The following is a 15,284-nucleotide window of genomic DNA, read 5'->3' on the forward strand; positions in this document are numbered from 1 at the left end:
GGCTTGCGGCAACCACATGTGGTTGACTCTTAACTTTTATAAAAAATATCTCTTTGGGTTTGAGACTTTAGTCTTTGCAACTTTACAGATCTTCTTTATGCACCAAGAGCTTGTAACACTTCAAAGAGAAAGGAAAAATTGAAATCGCATCATATGACCCCTTTAAAAAATTCACCGACCCCAAAGTTTTGAATGGTAGTGTTAATGATGAAGCATTCATGTAGCTCAAACCATACAGTATATAAGTAAAAGTAAAAAAGAAAGAAAGAACTGAATACCTAAATTAATGCTATATAAGAAACAATAAGGACATTATTGCCTAAGTTTGCAACAAAGCAATTTTTTTCATGTTTTAACTGTTGTTTTAATTGCTAATTGTTGCAAAAAGTAGCTACTGGAAAAGCTGTATTACCGAGAACAACTGATCTATTGTCATACTACTGAAAAAAAAGGAGTCAAGTTAGCAGCATCGCTACTTTTAGATACTTACTCGCAATGCTGGTGAAAGTGAAGAACACAGGAAAACTTGCCATGTTCAGAAATGTGCCTTCAGACATTTAAGTTTCTCTTAAGTGATGTGAACAAATGAATTTTTACCAGTATTAGTACAAGTATCTGCAGTCCTGCACAGTATCACCTAACAGATAACAAGAATTTAAAACGTTTAAAACACAACAGAGTAAACAAGAGCCACTCCATTAACTGCTGCGTGATTGGCAGGGAGACTGTGACCTCTCTATTTGGTGTTGGTACATGCTCCAAAAAAAAGCATCTACTCCACGTAGGACTGCGATAAGAGCTCTGCGTTGTAATGCATGATGGGAAGGTTATCTACACAGGGGATTGGGGTGAATAGGTAAATTCTGATGGCCAGCACTCCACTCTCCTTATCTCTGACCTTGTCCGAGCTCGCTCTGCCTGAATTGGAGCCAGAGCTCACTGAGAGCACTTGAGAGAAGCGGTCATCAAATCCTCCAAGAAACCAGGTGAGGATCAAAGCGGCGTCACACTAATGGTAATCGAGAGGTCTTGGCGAGCGGTCGCAGTCGTGACACGGTGAGAGACGCCACCCCGACCGGTGCGTGGCACGCAGATAAAGCCAGAGCTGCGTGTTTCTTCATTTCCCATGAACAGATGGTGTATGTGATTCAGCATGTGGTTTGAAATTGCACCCAAAAATAAAATTCTGTCATCATTTACTCACCCTCATGTCATTCCAAACTCTATCACTTCCTTTTCTTCTGTGGAATACCAAAGGTGAATTTCTGAAGAATGGACCCATTTCACGGACTGTGATGATGCAAGTCCACATTTACTAGTATTTTCTATTTTTTATTTATTTATGTACAGTTATAACATATTTTGATTAAACAGAAAACTAGTTAACACAGCTGCATGAGTGTTTCTACAACAGCCGACGGGAGTAACTGCAAATTTGACAACTTACTCTTTTCTGACAACTGTAATCAATCTCTCCAGTTTTTTTTAGCTCTTTTGGAGAGTCATAGAAATGCTATTATGGATTTTTCCTTTTGCTACTGAAGCAAATGGGAATGCAAAAATTATGTAGTAGTGTCTGTTTACTCTTTATAATGAATGTAAATAAGGACTTGGGCTGTCAAGAACCAAAAAAGCATCATAAAAGTATCATTAATGTATTGTATATAAATTGTGTACTATATTTCAAGACCTTTGAAGTCATATAATAGCATTATGTGAGATAGAGATTTAAAGGGGTAGCTCACCAAAAAATGAAAATTACCCCATGATTTACTCACCCTCAAGCCATCCTAGGTGTATATGACTTTCTTCTTTCAGACGAATACAATCAGAGTTATATAAAAAAATGTCCTGGCTCTTCCAAGCTTAATAATGGCAGTGAATGGTGATCGAGATTTTGAAGCATGAGATTTTGAAGGAAGTCATCCGCTGGAACGCCAGTCTCTCGTGAACGAGCGTATGACAGTTAGCGGAAGCTAGAGATTAGAGTTTCTAAAGTTTTAAATATGTATCTTTTTCTTATACAAACGCATCGATTCACTTAAGAAGGCCTTTATTAACCCCCCGGAGCTGTGTGGAGCACTTTTTATGATGGATGGATGCACTTTATTGGGCTTCAAAATCTCGACCCCCATTCAGTGCCATTATTAAGATTGGACATTTATTAATATAACTCCGATTGTATTTATCTGAAAGAAGAAAGTGAGTAAATCATGGGGTAATTTTCATTTTTGGGTGAACTATCCCTTTAAATGGGAATCAAAATTTGCATACTTTGTAATCAAAACCTGAAGTTAATGGCATCTAATTAAGTCATATGGTCTACTTTTATGATTCTTTATAAAGATATTTTGAGAAGATATTTCATGCTTTACAGTGGAAGTCAATGGTCACTATAACTGTTTGGTTACCAACATTCTTCTAAACTATCTTCTTTTGTGTTCTCCAGAAGAAAACAAGTTATACAGGTCTGAAACGACATGAGGATTTTCATTTTTGGGTGAACTATCCCTTTAAGAGCTGGACAGTCCCAGTCCCCTTTGATTTTTTATTACTTGGAATAGAGCAGCCAGGACATCTTGAAAACACAGCTTGTGTTCTACACAAATAAAGTCAGGACAAAAGGGTGAGTAAATGATGACAGAAATGTAATTTTTCTTCAACAGCGTGCTGAACAATTTTAAGTAATACTGCAGCATGTGTGATTTGAAGACACTTTCAGCTTTCTGCTGAACATAAAAAGAGGTATTAGAAACCAAATGGATTTTAAACAGAGTATTATTAACTCCACACCCTAATAATACTTCCTTATATGACATACCTTTGTAGAAGAAACCTTGACATGACCTCGGTTTTACACCTTAAGCACCTCAGGCCCAGATTAAAAGTTCAAACTTCAAGCAGCACAAAAAACAGGACCAAACGAAGAAAGAAATCCTGATAGCATAATGAACCCCACTGCGACTAAGTGATTTCCCCTCCTGAAGGTAAGCATGTTCAGGTTGGGATAATCCATTAGTGCCTGTTAATGCTGTATGTTCTCCACCCTTCCCTTCAGCTCCACTCACAGGGACTGTGGATCAAGAATAGTCATGTCTGCAGAGAGGTCTGTACCTGTCGGAGGTCAATGAAGGCCAACTGCAGCGTGTCCCCCTGGAATCCTGGCACGGGCTCTGAACTGGCAAACACTGCGAAAAGAAGAGGAAAATACTATTTAAAAAACAATTAGTTGAACTAATTGTTCAAACTCTTGAATAATCTTTACAAAGCATTTTTGTTACCCTGTTTTTTGTTAACATTAACCATATACCATGTTGCTTGATAAAGCCAACATACTGATCTACTATTTTTTATTATTATTATTACATTTCTGAGACTAAAATTTCGAACACTAAGCTGTCCTAAAACATTTAAGTTACATCCCCCAAACTCAGTTCAGACAAATATATACAGCAAGTTTGTGTTGCTGTATATTTGAAACTTGACTCGCTGTTTTCCAAAACCAGATGATCAAAAATACTTACCTACCTAACCAACTAACTAACTTACTCACTCTCTCCTGCGGCTGCTCCCATTAGTGGTCGTACAGGAATGATCCATACAGGGATTTGGCACAGGTTTTAAGCAGGATGCTCTTCCTAACTAACTATCTATGGCTGTCCAAAACCAGATTATCAAAACTAACTATTTAACTAACTGATCTAGACCTACATTTTTCCAAAATCAGAAAATCAAGACTAACTCACTCACTGCATCTATGGTTTTCTAAGACCAGATGATCATAACTAGGGGTCTCCAAACTCAGCCCTGGAGGGCCGGTGTCCTGCAGAGTTTAGCTCCAACCCTAATTAAACACACCTGAACCAGCTAACCAAGTTTCTACTAGGCATACTAGAAACTTCCAGTCAGGTGTGTTAAGGCAAGGTGTAGCTAAACTCTGCAGGACACCGGCCCTCCATCTCCTTTTGTGTTCCACACACAACAGTTTTGTCATATGGCTTCGAAACAGCATTTTCATTTTTGGTAGAACTATAAACTATATCCTTATACGGGTGGGTAATGCATACAAATGCAGCACATGTAAGATGAATGAATGTTCAAATGGATAAGCGATTAATGCTGCTCTAAACTGTTTCATATCAGCTCACATCAGAGCAGGTGTGGATTTCCAAGAGCAGGTGGAGTGCGGGTAATCAGGAACGTTCCTTGAAAGAGTGTAATTCAGATAACTGCTTCTGAGAACACCTGATAATATCAATAATACCTGCTGCATGAATGCATCTACCGTCATGCTGCGTTTCACAGAGCATAATCCTGACATGCCTATCTATTAGTGCATTAGTCATATTCCGCTTTGAAATGGTTTATGGTAATGCTCAAACTTTCAGAATGGACATATTTTCTAAAAGGTCTAGTAACTTCATAATATGTCTTTGTGGTTATTTGTATGTCTCTGGCTGCTTGAGGATTCACAGAGTAAGAATTTCATTGCATAGTGTAACTGTGTTTCCTGTACATATGACAATAAACTCTTGATTGATTGAATTAATTAATTAATGATTTACAACAGATAAGATGCATTCAATAAATGATGACTATTATTTTATACTTCGCTTACAAAGCTACTGTATGGCTTCAGAAAACTTAAAATACAGCATATGGACCACTGTTATAGTTTACAGGGTCTACACTGTAAAAAGTATCATAATTTTAATGGTTAAGACAGTAGAAATGCTACTGTAAAAGCCTGTTTGGTTAAAGGTTCTTTTAGTCTACACAGTGAAAAATGTAAATAAATCTAATGGGATATTTTATGTAATTTTACAGTACAATACTTTAGTTTTTGGAAGAGAAAAAGAACAAATCATCTTATAATTTACAGTGAAAAAACGTAAATTGACATTGCCAGAAATCCCTGTGGGATACTTCACATTTGATGGTTTTTATGTTACATCTTATGATATCAAATTAATGTTTACTGCATGTGTCGTGTGTTAACATGATGGTGTTTTGTATTTGTGTGTATGACACAGTGTGCATATTAATATTTACTTCAGCTTGCTGATGAGCTTTGGCTTTCTCTTTACCTCCTGTGTTTTTTTTTTTTTTTAATTTTCAGTGTATTATAAAGGTACAAAACAGGTTTTAGTATTTAAGTGGGTTGGTATATTAACATTATATCAGGTAATGAAATATATGTATTATTTACTTTATAATTTAAGGTTAATCCCTAAAACCTGAAATGTTGCTACTGTATCTTTTATGGTAACGTTTTGGCAACCACAGCTGCCTTTATTTTTATCGCCAATCTCTTTTTCGAACAATGTAAAAACGACAAGAGGGTGATCATTAATGACAGAAGCTTCATTACTGGGTGGACTATTGAAATTAACAAGGAGGTGGCATTGCAAATATGCAATTGTTAAATTATCAAAGACGCACTACTCACGTTCACACTGCATAACGTCCAGGTTAAACTGCTGAATGGCTCCCATGCTGATCTGTTTGAGCTCAGTATCCAGCAGCATCTGCATCAGTGATGTGGCCAGGTGTTTACAGGAAGACATACACGCCGTCTGCGCCACCTTACCCTGAGGAACGGCACACAAACACACCAACAAACCATTACTACAGATGTCCTCAGCCACACACGGCATCAGTGCTTTTCTATCTCAATATCTTAACGAATTCATAGTACCAAAGTTAGTATCAGGGTCTGTGCCACTCTATGAACATAAAGCAATGGCTAGTTTAGAATAGCAGTTTCACCCTAAAATGTTGCTCCAAGTCCATATGAATTTTTTCTTATGTATTATTCTTATAAAAAATTAGCTAAAAAAAAACATTCAGAGTCCAAACTAATGGATCAATGTGTATTGTCTGCATAATGCCTGATTTCTCCAGTAACTAAGATTAGATTTTAAATAAGAACATTATTTTACTGAATATGCAGTTTTTTAATATTTCAGACAATATAAATCATAGACAATATAATTGTTAAATTGTAAAAACATGAAATATAATTTTATACAATTTTAAATGCATAGTATATAATCAGTGTCAATGATTACATAATGATTCTGTGACACAGTGACAATGTGCAAGCTATTGTGTCTGTATTTTCAGCAAAGCAGAATTATGAGTATTTCTATGCTGGTGTCACCACTGCTTTGTACATGTGAAACCAGAACCATAGTAATTCAGTAATTATGCATAAAAGTATTAACAGCTTATTGTAATCTTACTGTAACCAACACCAACACTAATTACAAAAGTACATCATGATCATTGGTGTGTTTTCACTGCAAAATAGGGCTGCACGATAAATCGCATGCGATATTTAACGCGCATCCTACTGCAAAACAACATAAAAATGTAAATATCGCAGCAAATTTTGAGAAAAGACACAGCAAATTCGGTCATTTTAGGCTGCACAAATCTGGAAGAGAAAAAAAAAAAGCAAAATCCAGGTGGGACTGATATATATATATATATATATATATATATACACACACAGAAAAACATTTGGTGTAGGATTTACTTTAAAAAAAATTTCACTAAAGATTACAAAGAAACAGCAAGGAACACACTGAATGAAACATGAAAGATTGATGTAGAAATACTGAAATAGTAAATAAAAACACTACAATAATCTTTTTTCCCCGAGATTTTGTAAAATCATTTTGTTCACTGTAGCATGAGTGCTCACTTCCATATATTTAAAGTGAATGTGAATGGGTCTAAAAAACTAAACTAAACTAAAAAAGAGAATATAAGTGGTCCATATGATTCATACTCTATATTTTAAGTCTTCTGATCTGCTGGACTGTCTTATATCATAATTTAGCTTTGTATGATGAACAGACTGAAATTCTAGTTGCTTTTTGTGTCATTTTAGAACTTAGCAGCTCCAGTCACCATTCACATTCAATGAATTTATAAAAGTTCAGCCTGGTTATTCTTTAAAAAAGTCCTCTTTATTGTTCCACCGAGGACAGAAAAACATATGGGTTTGGAGCAACATGAGGGTGAGTAAATAATGACAGAAAATGTGAACTACTTTTGGGTGAATGTATGAAAGTAATAAGCACAGAGATCATTTTGGAAGTGTATGTTGATTCACTTCCAAATATGTAACCATAATTTATAAAACCATCCTTAACACCTAAAATCTAAATCAGTGGAAGTAATGACGCAAAATGGAGATGACAAAGGTTTACAGCTCTTGAAAATCCACAATTTGATGGATTTCAATTCAGACACAAACACACGGTAACATCTAGTCTCATATCTACAGCAGACGTTCATGCAAGCCGACACGCTCATAAGGAGCAGGGCTGTAAAGAGGAAAAAGGTAAAAGACCAGTTAAACCTGGCAATACCAGACACTAAACACTCGAAAACACACAAAACTCATGCAACAGCTGCTCCACCAGTACATGCTGACAACTAGCAAAGAAATTAATAAACAATTACATTTGATTATTCTATCCAAAGCAAAAAAAAAAAAGCAAACAAAACTCTTCGCAAAAGAACACCCCTGTCATTATCATGTTATCAGTGTTGATATCCATTAGACACATCACAGTTTGCTATAAACAAGACTACATGTTTCACTTATTTCATCTGTAAGCAACATAAAACACTCCAGCACCACACTGAACAACCAATCCTGTTTAACAAGCATATGCATAATTAAAAAACACAAAGCCAATAAGTTCAGAATGCATGGACATTTTATTTCTAGAAATAACAAAATATTTAGAAAATCAGGACTATAAAAGCAGCCCCCTAAAAATTCATCACATTTAAAAATCTTTGAGATGCTCTGAGACACAAAAATTTTTTAATTTCTATTCCACTCTTAAAAAGATGCTTATATATAAATGTAACTACTTTGCACAAACACACACGCACAAAAAAAAAAAAAATGTAAATGTTGCACCACAAATATAAGTCCTAACCAGGCAAGAGGCACAGGTTATTATATTTAATAAAAAAAAAAATAAAATAAAATTGTTACTTGAAATAAAATGATTATTAATGGGAATATCAAAAAATATATATTAAAAAATATTTTTTGATATTTTCACCATCTAGCTTCCAAGGCAACATTTCTCGGTTTCAATTAGTTTAATTTGATTACTAAATTACTAAAACTTTAACTTATAAAAATATAAAAATAAAAACTAATTCAAAATATTAATATCAACTATAACAGTTTCTCCATGATACTAAAATAACACTGATGTGAAGTGGACTATTGGGCCAGTGAGTTCTGACTGAGGGAGGGACACATCACAACACCAGAAATACAAACCGAACCGGAAATAGCGATTAATAAAAATGGCTTCCCTTTTGTCTCATCCCATTATGTTAGAAAAATGTGCAGGTTTCATTAAAACATGAGCTGAATGGTTATGTTCTAAAACCCTTTTTTGTGCTCACATCTCTTTCAACCAACACAATTTTTAATGGCCTGTTTATACTAAGTCAGCTTATATAAAATGAACTGGTGTGAAGTGAGTTAGCTGCGCTAACATACAGATTATGTAACATCTGAGTATACTTGACATACAATGACATACTGCTGTATGCTACTGTATACTGCAACTAGGTAGTAGATTAGAAAGAATGTGTCATTATGCAGCATTAATAAAGCAGCATTCTGAATTGAGAGACACTCATTATTGAGACTATTTAAGAGATAGATCACCCAAAAATTAAAATGAAACAATGTGAAATGATCTGAAGAAAGTCAGTCAGTCACACAGGTTTGGAATGACATGAGGTGAGAGAATTTTATTTTTGGGTGAATTGTCCCTTTAAATGCTTGTGACTAGTGCTAGGGAATCTCATAAGAATGGCACGCGTGTTCTGCGTGGTCAGACAATCAGGGGCAGCATGCCAATCGATCTGGTTTACATTCTGCATTACATGTGAAAAGGGAAGCAAAACAAGACTGGCAGCAAGTCCACAGAGCTGACATGAACATGCAGTTTTAATGTCTTTCTTTTTTTTCTTTTTTTTGCTTGTAAATTAATTTTCTCTTCCTCCTCTAGGGTTCGAAGAGAGTCTACTTACCGACATTGCAGCATGATCATTGTTGTTATTCTGAGTGGAAACACCAAGAAAATAAAACACGGACAGGGAAAGAAAGTATAGCGATAATAAATGGACAGACAAAGGAAAATCAGAAAACCAAGCATGCCTGGCAGAAAATAAATCGAAGAATACATTCACTTATAGGAAAGATGTTACACTGTTGAGAAACCAAAGCATAACCAACTTAAACTGGAGGTTAAAGTAATTTGTTTAAGAGGACAGGGCAGCTGAAGAGAAACGCAAGCAAGCTGTATCATTCTCAGTGAATGGATGGGTTGGGAGTTATCAGTGTTGATTATGTACAGGAATGGACAGAGATTTGTTTGGTTTTGGGAACGGACGTCTTATGTTTGTGTAATGACACCTATAACACCAAACACAACATTCCTGTGCACTTACATATTGATTTACACCTAACAGTGGAAAGTCAAAAGAGGGGCATAATCTAGAAAATGTATTATTCTGAAGGGCTCCTAGAACTTCCGCCAAGGTGTGACCAACTAAACACCTATAAATGCAACACTGATTGACACCACACATGCAATAACACACATTTCATGAACCCACGGGTGAAGAATGATCACAAAATCATGGCGAGACTGCGTATGAATAGGATGGTGTGGAACTTACCGGAAGGTGCGTGAAGACCTGGAAGGTGCTACGCAGGAAGTTAATGAGGTCCATGAGGTAGCCGCTGGCCCTGCCATCCGACTCTGCCATGCCCCATTCATAATCAGCCAGCTGAATGAATTCATCAATCTTCTGGTTGAGTTTGGTGTATATTTCTCCTTCGGCTGCGTGTCTGGCGTCCTAAAAATAGCAAACCATGCATTCAAATTTTTCCAGAAGTGTGCAACCAAATGCTAAATGATTCCTGGGATGTATTGAAACAATAAATGTTGCATCCAATAAATGTCTGCTTTTTTTCTGCTGCCAACTTCTCATGCAAATTAAATAAAAAAATGAAAAGTAAAATTTCCCTATCAAATGCAATTCCAAGTTGTAAAACAACAACATTTGGAAAATTCCTTCCTCCAGAAGTGTACAAACACTGGTACAACCAATTGCCAATTGAAACCTGGGATGCATTTAAACAGCACTGAAACAAATTTTGCAACTAATGCATGTCTGTTATTTTTCACACTACAATCAAATATATTCACATGCATATCAAATGACAAGCATTTTTTGCATATTACATGTTAAGAATTTCCTATCAAATGCAAATCAAGATTCAAAAACAGCAAAACGTGGAAAATTCCTGGTTGCACTGGCAATCAATTTCCAATTGAAGCAATAAATGTTGCAACCACTAAATATTCATGCAACAATCAAACATAATTTGCATGGACATCAGATGGTAAAAATTTTGCGGATCTCAAATGGTAATAATTATCTATCAAATGCAATTCCAAGATCCAAGAACAACAAAATGCGAAAAAGGGCGGGGGTTAATACTTATGCAATGCATTGTATTTAAACTTGAGCAATGCAACCATGCTTCTGAGTGTTTAATGACTGAAAAAGAGGTCACCCGATAACATCTCTGTCATCTATGCTAACATTTCATGCTACAGTTAAAAATATTTTTTATGCATATCAAATGGTAAACGTGGTGGATCTTAAATGGTTAAAAAAAATCCTTATCAAATGCAATTTCACATTGTAAAACAACAAAATGTGGAAAGAGGTGGGGGTGAATGCATTGTAATCAAACTTGAGCAATGCTAACATGCTGCTGCATGTTTAATGACTCAGAAAGAGGCTACCCGATAATACCTCTGTTTAGATACATTTAACAAAGTGGCATCAAAACAAGCTCTGTATGGAGTTGGTGAAGCCTGAGGCGGCTCCTGTCCTGTGCTGTCGATGACAGCTTTACTCTGAGGGAACCGCTCCAGTCGGCTGATCTCTGATCATAGTGTGCCCATGGCGGTTGTACAGCCGAGTGAAATGTGTAATTAAAGAACATGTCTGTGAATGACTTTTACCTTGAAGGTGGAAAGCCCGTAGAGTCTTGTGGTATGAACTGTTTCCGGGGAAACATTGGTGATGTTGGTGATAAAATCCTCCAGGTATTTACACGCGTGCTCTAAATGGGTGGTGTTGATGATAATTTGAACTAGCTGAAAAACATAACAGAAACAGATTTTCGAACTGAGCTTCGCAGACAGAATGAGGTGGTTCGTCACATTAACGTTACCTCAGTTAATCCTATGTGTGGCTTTTTGATGAGATTTTGTAAGCAGCTGCTCAGCGTCCTCGTCAGCAGCAGGTTGGTGGATTTACGGAGCATGTCGTCAATCTCAGTTGAGCTGAAATAAAAGTTAACCAAGAAATATGCTTATATTTTTAATTATGTCTCATACAAAAATTAGGAGTACATTTCACATCAAAAAAGACAATATGCTTTCTCAATAAAAATACTATTTGTTTCAGATTATATATTTTATATTATATACAAGTAACAGTCGACAGGACAAGTTAGCTATTGCACAGATAGCTCATGCACATACATACTCAAATTTCCTCTGATACATAGAAGGTTAAATGATCATAAAAAATGCTTTGTCTGGACAACCACATTATTTTCTTGACCAGGTCAACCTTAATTCTGATTATTTATTTAAGTGCAATCATTAAAAAATATTGCACACCATAACAATGAACTCAACAGAATTGACGGTCAATTATTATACTCCTTGACTCCTGACAAGAAAATAACACTTTTTAAAGAACATTTAAACTGAATTTCAAAAACACTTGTTTTTTCTGGATTATTTAGACTTTAAAGAACATTTAAATATAGATAATGTTCACTATAGCTTTTTTTTAAATTAAATTTTCATTTAACAGGATGTCATTTAAGGGACATCATGGCTATTTCAAGAATGAACCACAGGATGCACAAAGTATTTGTGTGAGATTATAATATGCTTTCCCTTGGATAAATTATGATTTTTATAAAGCAGATTTTTGGGAAAAATGTATTATCATCAATAGACATGACATTTACCTTTTAAATTATAGAATGACTATACTTATTTCAATTTATTACAGATATGTGGAATACATGATTCTGATTGGTCAGTTGCATTCTTCTGTTGAACAATGTTGTATATAATGACAAAAAAATTTGTACCAAGTCACCTATTTCCTATGCTATGCTAGCTTTTAAGTCATAAGTAATTTTAATTCAGAACAATATTTCATGTCCATTTATTTATTTGCCAAGAAGACATGTAACATGACATTACTTGAGCAAGAGAGAAAAAAAAATCAAAAACAGTGTAGCAGTGTGGCAGTTATTGTGCTATTTGCCAGAAAAATTAGCTTGTTAGCGGAAAGCTACATTGTTTTGAAAACAACTGAGCCACTAAGAAACGTAAAAAAATTTTTTTGCATCTCTACTTTTGGTACATTATGCCCCCAAAATTATCTTTCTTTTCCGGAACGCAAAATAATTTTGCATTGGACAACATTGGACCCCTTTGACTTTCATTGTATGGACAAAAACACTTGGTGAGTAAATGATGACAGAATTTCAATTTTTTGGGTGTACTATCTCTTTAACCATTCATAGCATGCTTGCTGTCTGCACTCATTAGTACTGACTGGGTCCACAGCTAGCCCTACTGCTGCCAAGCACACTTGTAAGGTGTGAGTGTTTACAGGACACTGCTGGTTGGTGTTGATTTTGCGGTTGGGGACGGTGTGTCTCAGTGTGAGGTGTTGATTAGGAGAGAGTGATCAGGTGGGAAACGCTCCATGAAGAGGTGCAGAGGTCGCTCATTATCGCTTGCTTAAATAACAAAGAAACCATTAGAGAGGAGTGTGAAATCTGCAGTTGTTTGCATTGATTAGCAGAGGGACAGGAGGGGAAAAGACTATGTTAGATCATAAGTGCTCTGACAGCCTCATGTGGGTCTCCTCACACTCTTCTAGCTGCTCAAAGCAAAAGCAGTTTGGCTGGTAGTCTGTGGAAATGTCTGGGCGAGCGCTGGCTTGGCCACTGCACCGATGCGATATGCATTTTTTGACAGCCAATATACAGTGGGTACGGAAAGTATTCAGACCCCCTTAAATTTTTCACTCTTTGTTATATTGCAGCCATTTGCTAAAATCATTTAAGTTAATTTTTTTTCCTCATCCATTCAATTTAAACAATAACAAATGCTGCAATTAAATTTATTTTACATAATATTGTCTAATAAACACTTACAGTTGCATTTGTGAATCATGTTGTTCACTTATGAATCACATTTAGTAAATATATTAATTCTGAGACTATTCTGACACCATACAAGGCACTAATTATTTCAATTAATTGGCCAAAATGGCTTTCGGGGAAAGAATATCCATCAGTGTATTAGACTGATTTCTGAAATGATTTCTAAACTAGAAATAATTTGAAAATTAATCACTATGGGGGGAAAAAAAGTGGATACGATATCACACTATTAAATTCAAAAAAAGTAAATAACACATTTTGCAAACGTATATTTCTTTTTCATCATTTCTGCAAAATTAGAATTCATTTGAAAAGGAATCAATATGAAAAATTGATTTGATATTTGATATCACTCTATTCAATTTATAGATAATAACAGGTTGAAACGACGTTTCTATTTATTTGACATAACATTTACTAAATCAGAAATGAATTCAAAATGTGTTTCAATATGAAGAAAAATATTTGAAAGATGACACTATTAAGATAAATAAAAAGTAAAAGTAAAAAGTAAATAACATGTTGCAGTGAAATTTACATTTAACATAATATTTACTAAATTAGAAATTATTTGAAAATGGAAAAAATTATTTGAACTTTAAAAAATCTAGTCTGTGTGTACTAGGGGTGGAACGGTTCGCGGAAAAAAATCGAACCGTACAGTTCTCCACACACGGTTCGGCACGCGCTAGGACCGCAATTCTACTTAAATCTGACAATGCATCTGTAATGTGGTTTGCTATAAATAACAAGAAAAACAAACAGGGTTCGGCTAATATATGTTTCTGTTGATGGATGCGCATTCTGGCTTCCCAATACATTACAACAACAGCGATGAAAAAAAAAACATTCACTCTTTTTCAATGCAAATGCCATATGCTGGAATATGAGCAGTCATTTATTCCGTCATCACCCGGGTGCTGATAGTGTGCGCGCACAGGTGAGACCTGAACAGCACGCGTTGATATCTGTGTTTAAGCTAAACTCATTTGAGCTTTGCCAGTTTAAACATTTAAGAGCCAGAGGACGCGAGCTCGCGCGTACAGTGAGAAGATTTGTGTGTGCGCTCATCCGAAGCACGCAACCCGCGACTCAGAACGCATGCAAATATTACGTTTTCTCTGAAGTATTATGTTTAAATGGGCAAATTCACACAAAAATGCAAAATCTTGGTAAGTATCCTATAGCAGACATAGTCGGCTGACCGTACTGTATCAGTGCATTCTCTTAAAGTGACAGCACTTTCTTAATATTAATCAAACAGCAACAACAAAGAAATCATCCACTGCTCTTGATTGAATAGCTTTTGTAACTTTAATAAAGATTAATCTTTAATTTATAGAGTCAAATATGCAATGCTGTTTTACATTTCATTACTTTATTCAATTTCTGTACCTGAAAACATCTCCAGGTTACGTATGTAACCATGGTTCCCTGAAGGGAACGAGACGCTGCGTCGAAATGCTATGGGAACGCCTCCAGCGTGACCACGCTCTGAATCACATGTGTAATCAGTCCAATGGATGGGCGAGACGTCACGGGCGGGGTGACGTAGTGACCAGGAGCATAAAAGCACGTGCGGTGAAACCGGCGTCAGCTTGATACAAACCGAACCGTGAGTAAGTTGAACCGTTCCACCCCTAGTGTGTACAGTAAATCCTATTTTCTCTAAATTTTTTATATACAGTATACACTGAATATGGCACATTACATACTTTAGAGGATCTAAAAGTTGGATTCAATAAGTTTGCAGGATATGTGGCATTAAATATTTCTGAGATATAACATATAATGTATATTTGCTGAATGCCGACAGCATATGTGACCCTGGACCACAAAACCAGTCATAAGGGTATAAATCTCATTTTATTCATTGATACATCATCTGAAAGCTGAATAAATAAGCTTTCCATTGATGCATGGTTTGTTAGGATAGGACAATATTTGG

The 15,284-nt window shown here is 35.7% G+C and overlaps 1 protein-coding gene across 3 annotated transcripts in view; it reads right to left on the bottom strand.

Moving 5' to 3' along the window:
• The window catches only part of LOC107695547 (exocyst complex component 6), a 58,614-nt gene that overhangs the window by 6,367 nt on the left and 36,963 nt on the right, over positions 1-15,284 (bottom strand). For 2 of the 3 annotated variants that reach the window (XM_016495523.1, XM_016495522.1), the window contains exons 16-20: positions 11,309-11,420; positions 11,097-11,231; positions 9,736-9,915; positions 5,450-5,591; positions 3,115-3,188 (exon numbers count right to left, since the gene is read on the bottom strand). In XM_016495523.1, coding sequence (XP_016351009.1) covers positions 3,115-3,188; positions 5,450-5,591; positions 9,736-9,915; positions 11,097-11,231; positions 11,309-11,420 — 643 coding nt within the window. Of the gene's footprint in view, positions 1-3,114; positions 3,189-5,449; positions 5,592-9,084; positions 9,115-9,735; positions 9,916-11,096; positions 11,232-11,308; positions 11,421-15,284 lie in introns of all 3 variants that reach the window. The other variant, XM_016495520.1, reaches the window with a different exon arrangement.

This window comes from Sinocyclocheilus anshuiensis, unplaced genomic scaffold, assembly GCF_001515605.1.
Source record: "Sinocyclocheilus anshuiensis isolate Anshui unplaced genomic scaffold, SAMN03320099.WGS_v1.1 scaffold466, whole genome shotgun sequence".
In the NCBI taxonomy this organism is placed as follows: Eukaryota; Metazoa; Chordata; class Actinopteri; order Cypriniformes; family Cyprinidae; genus Sinocyclocheilus; species Sinocyclocheilus anshuiensis.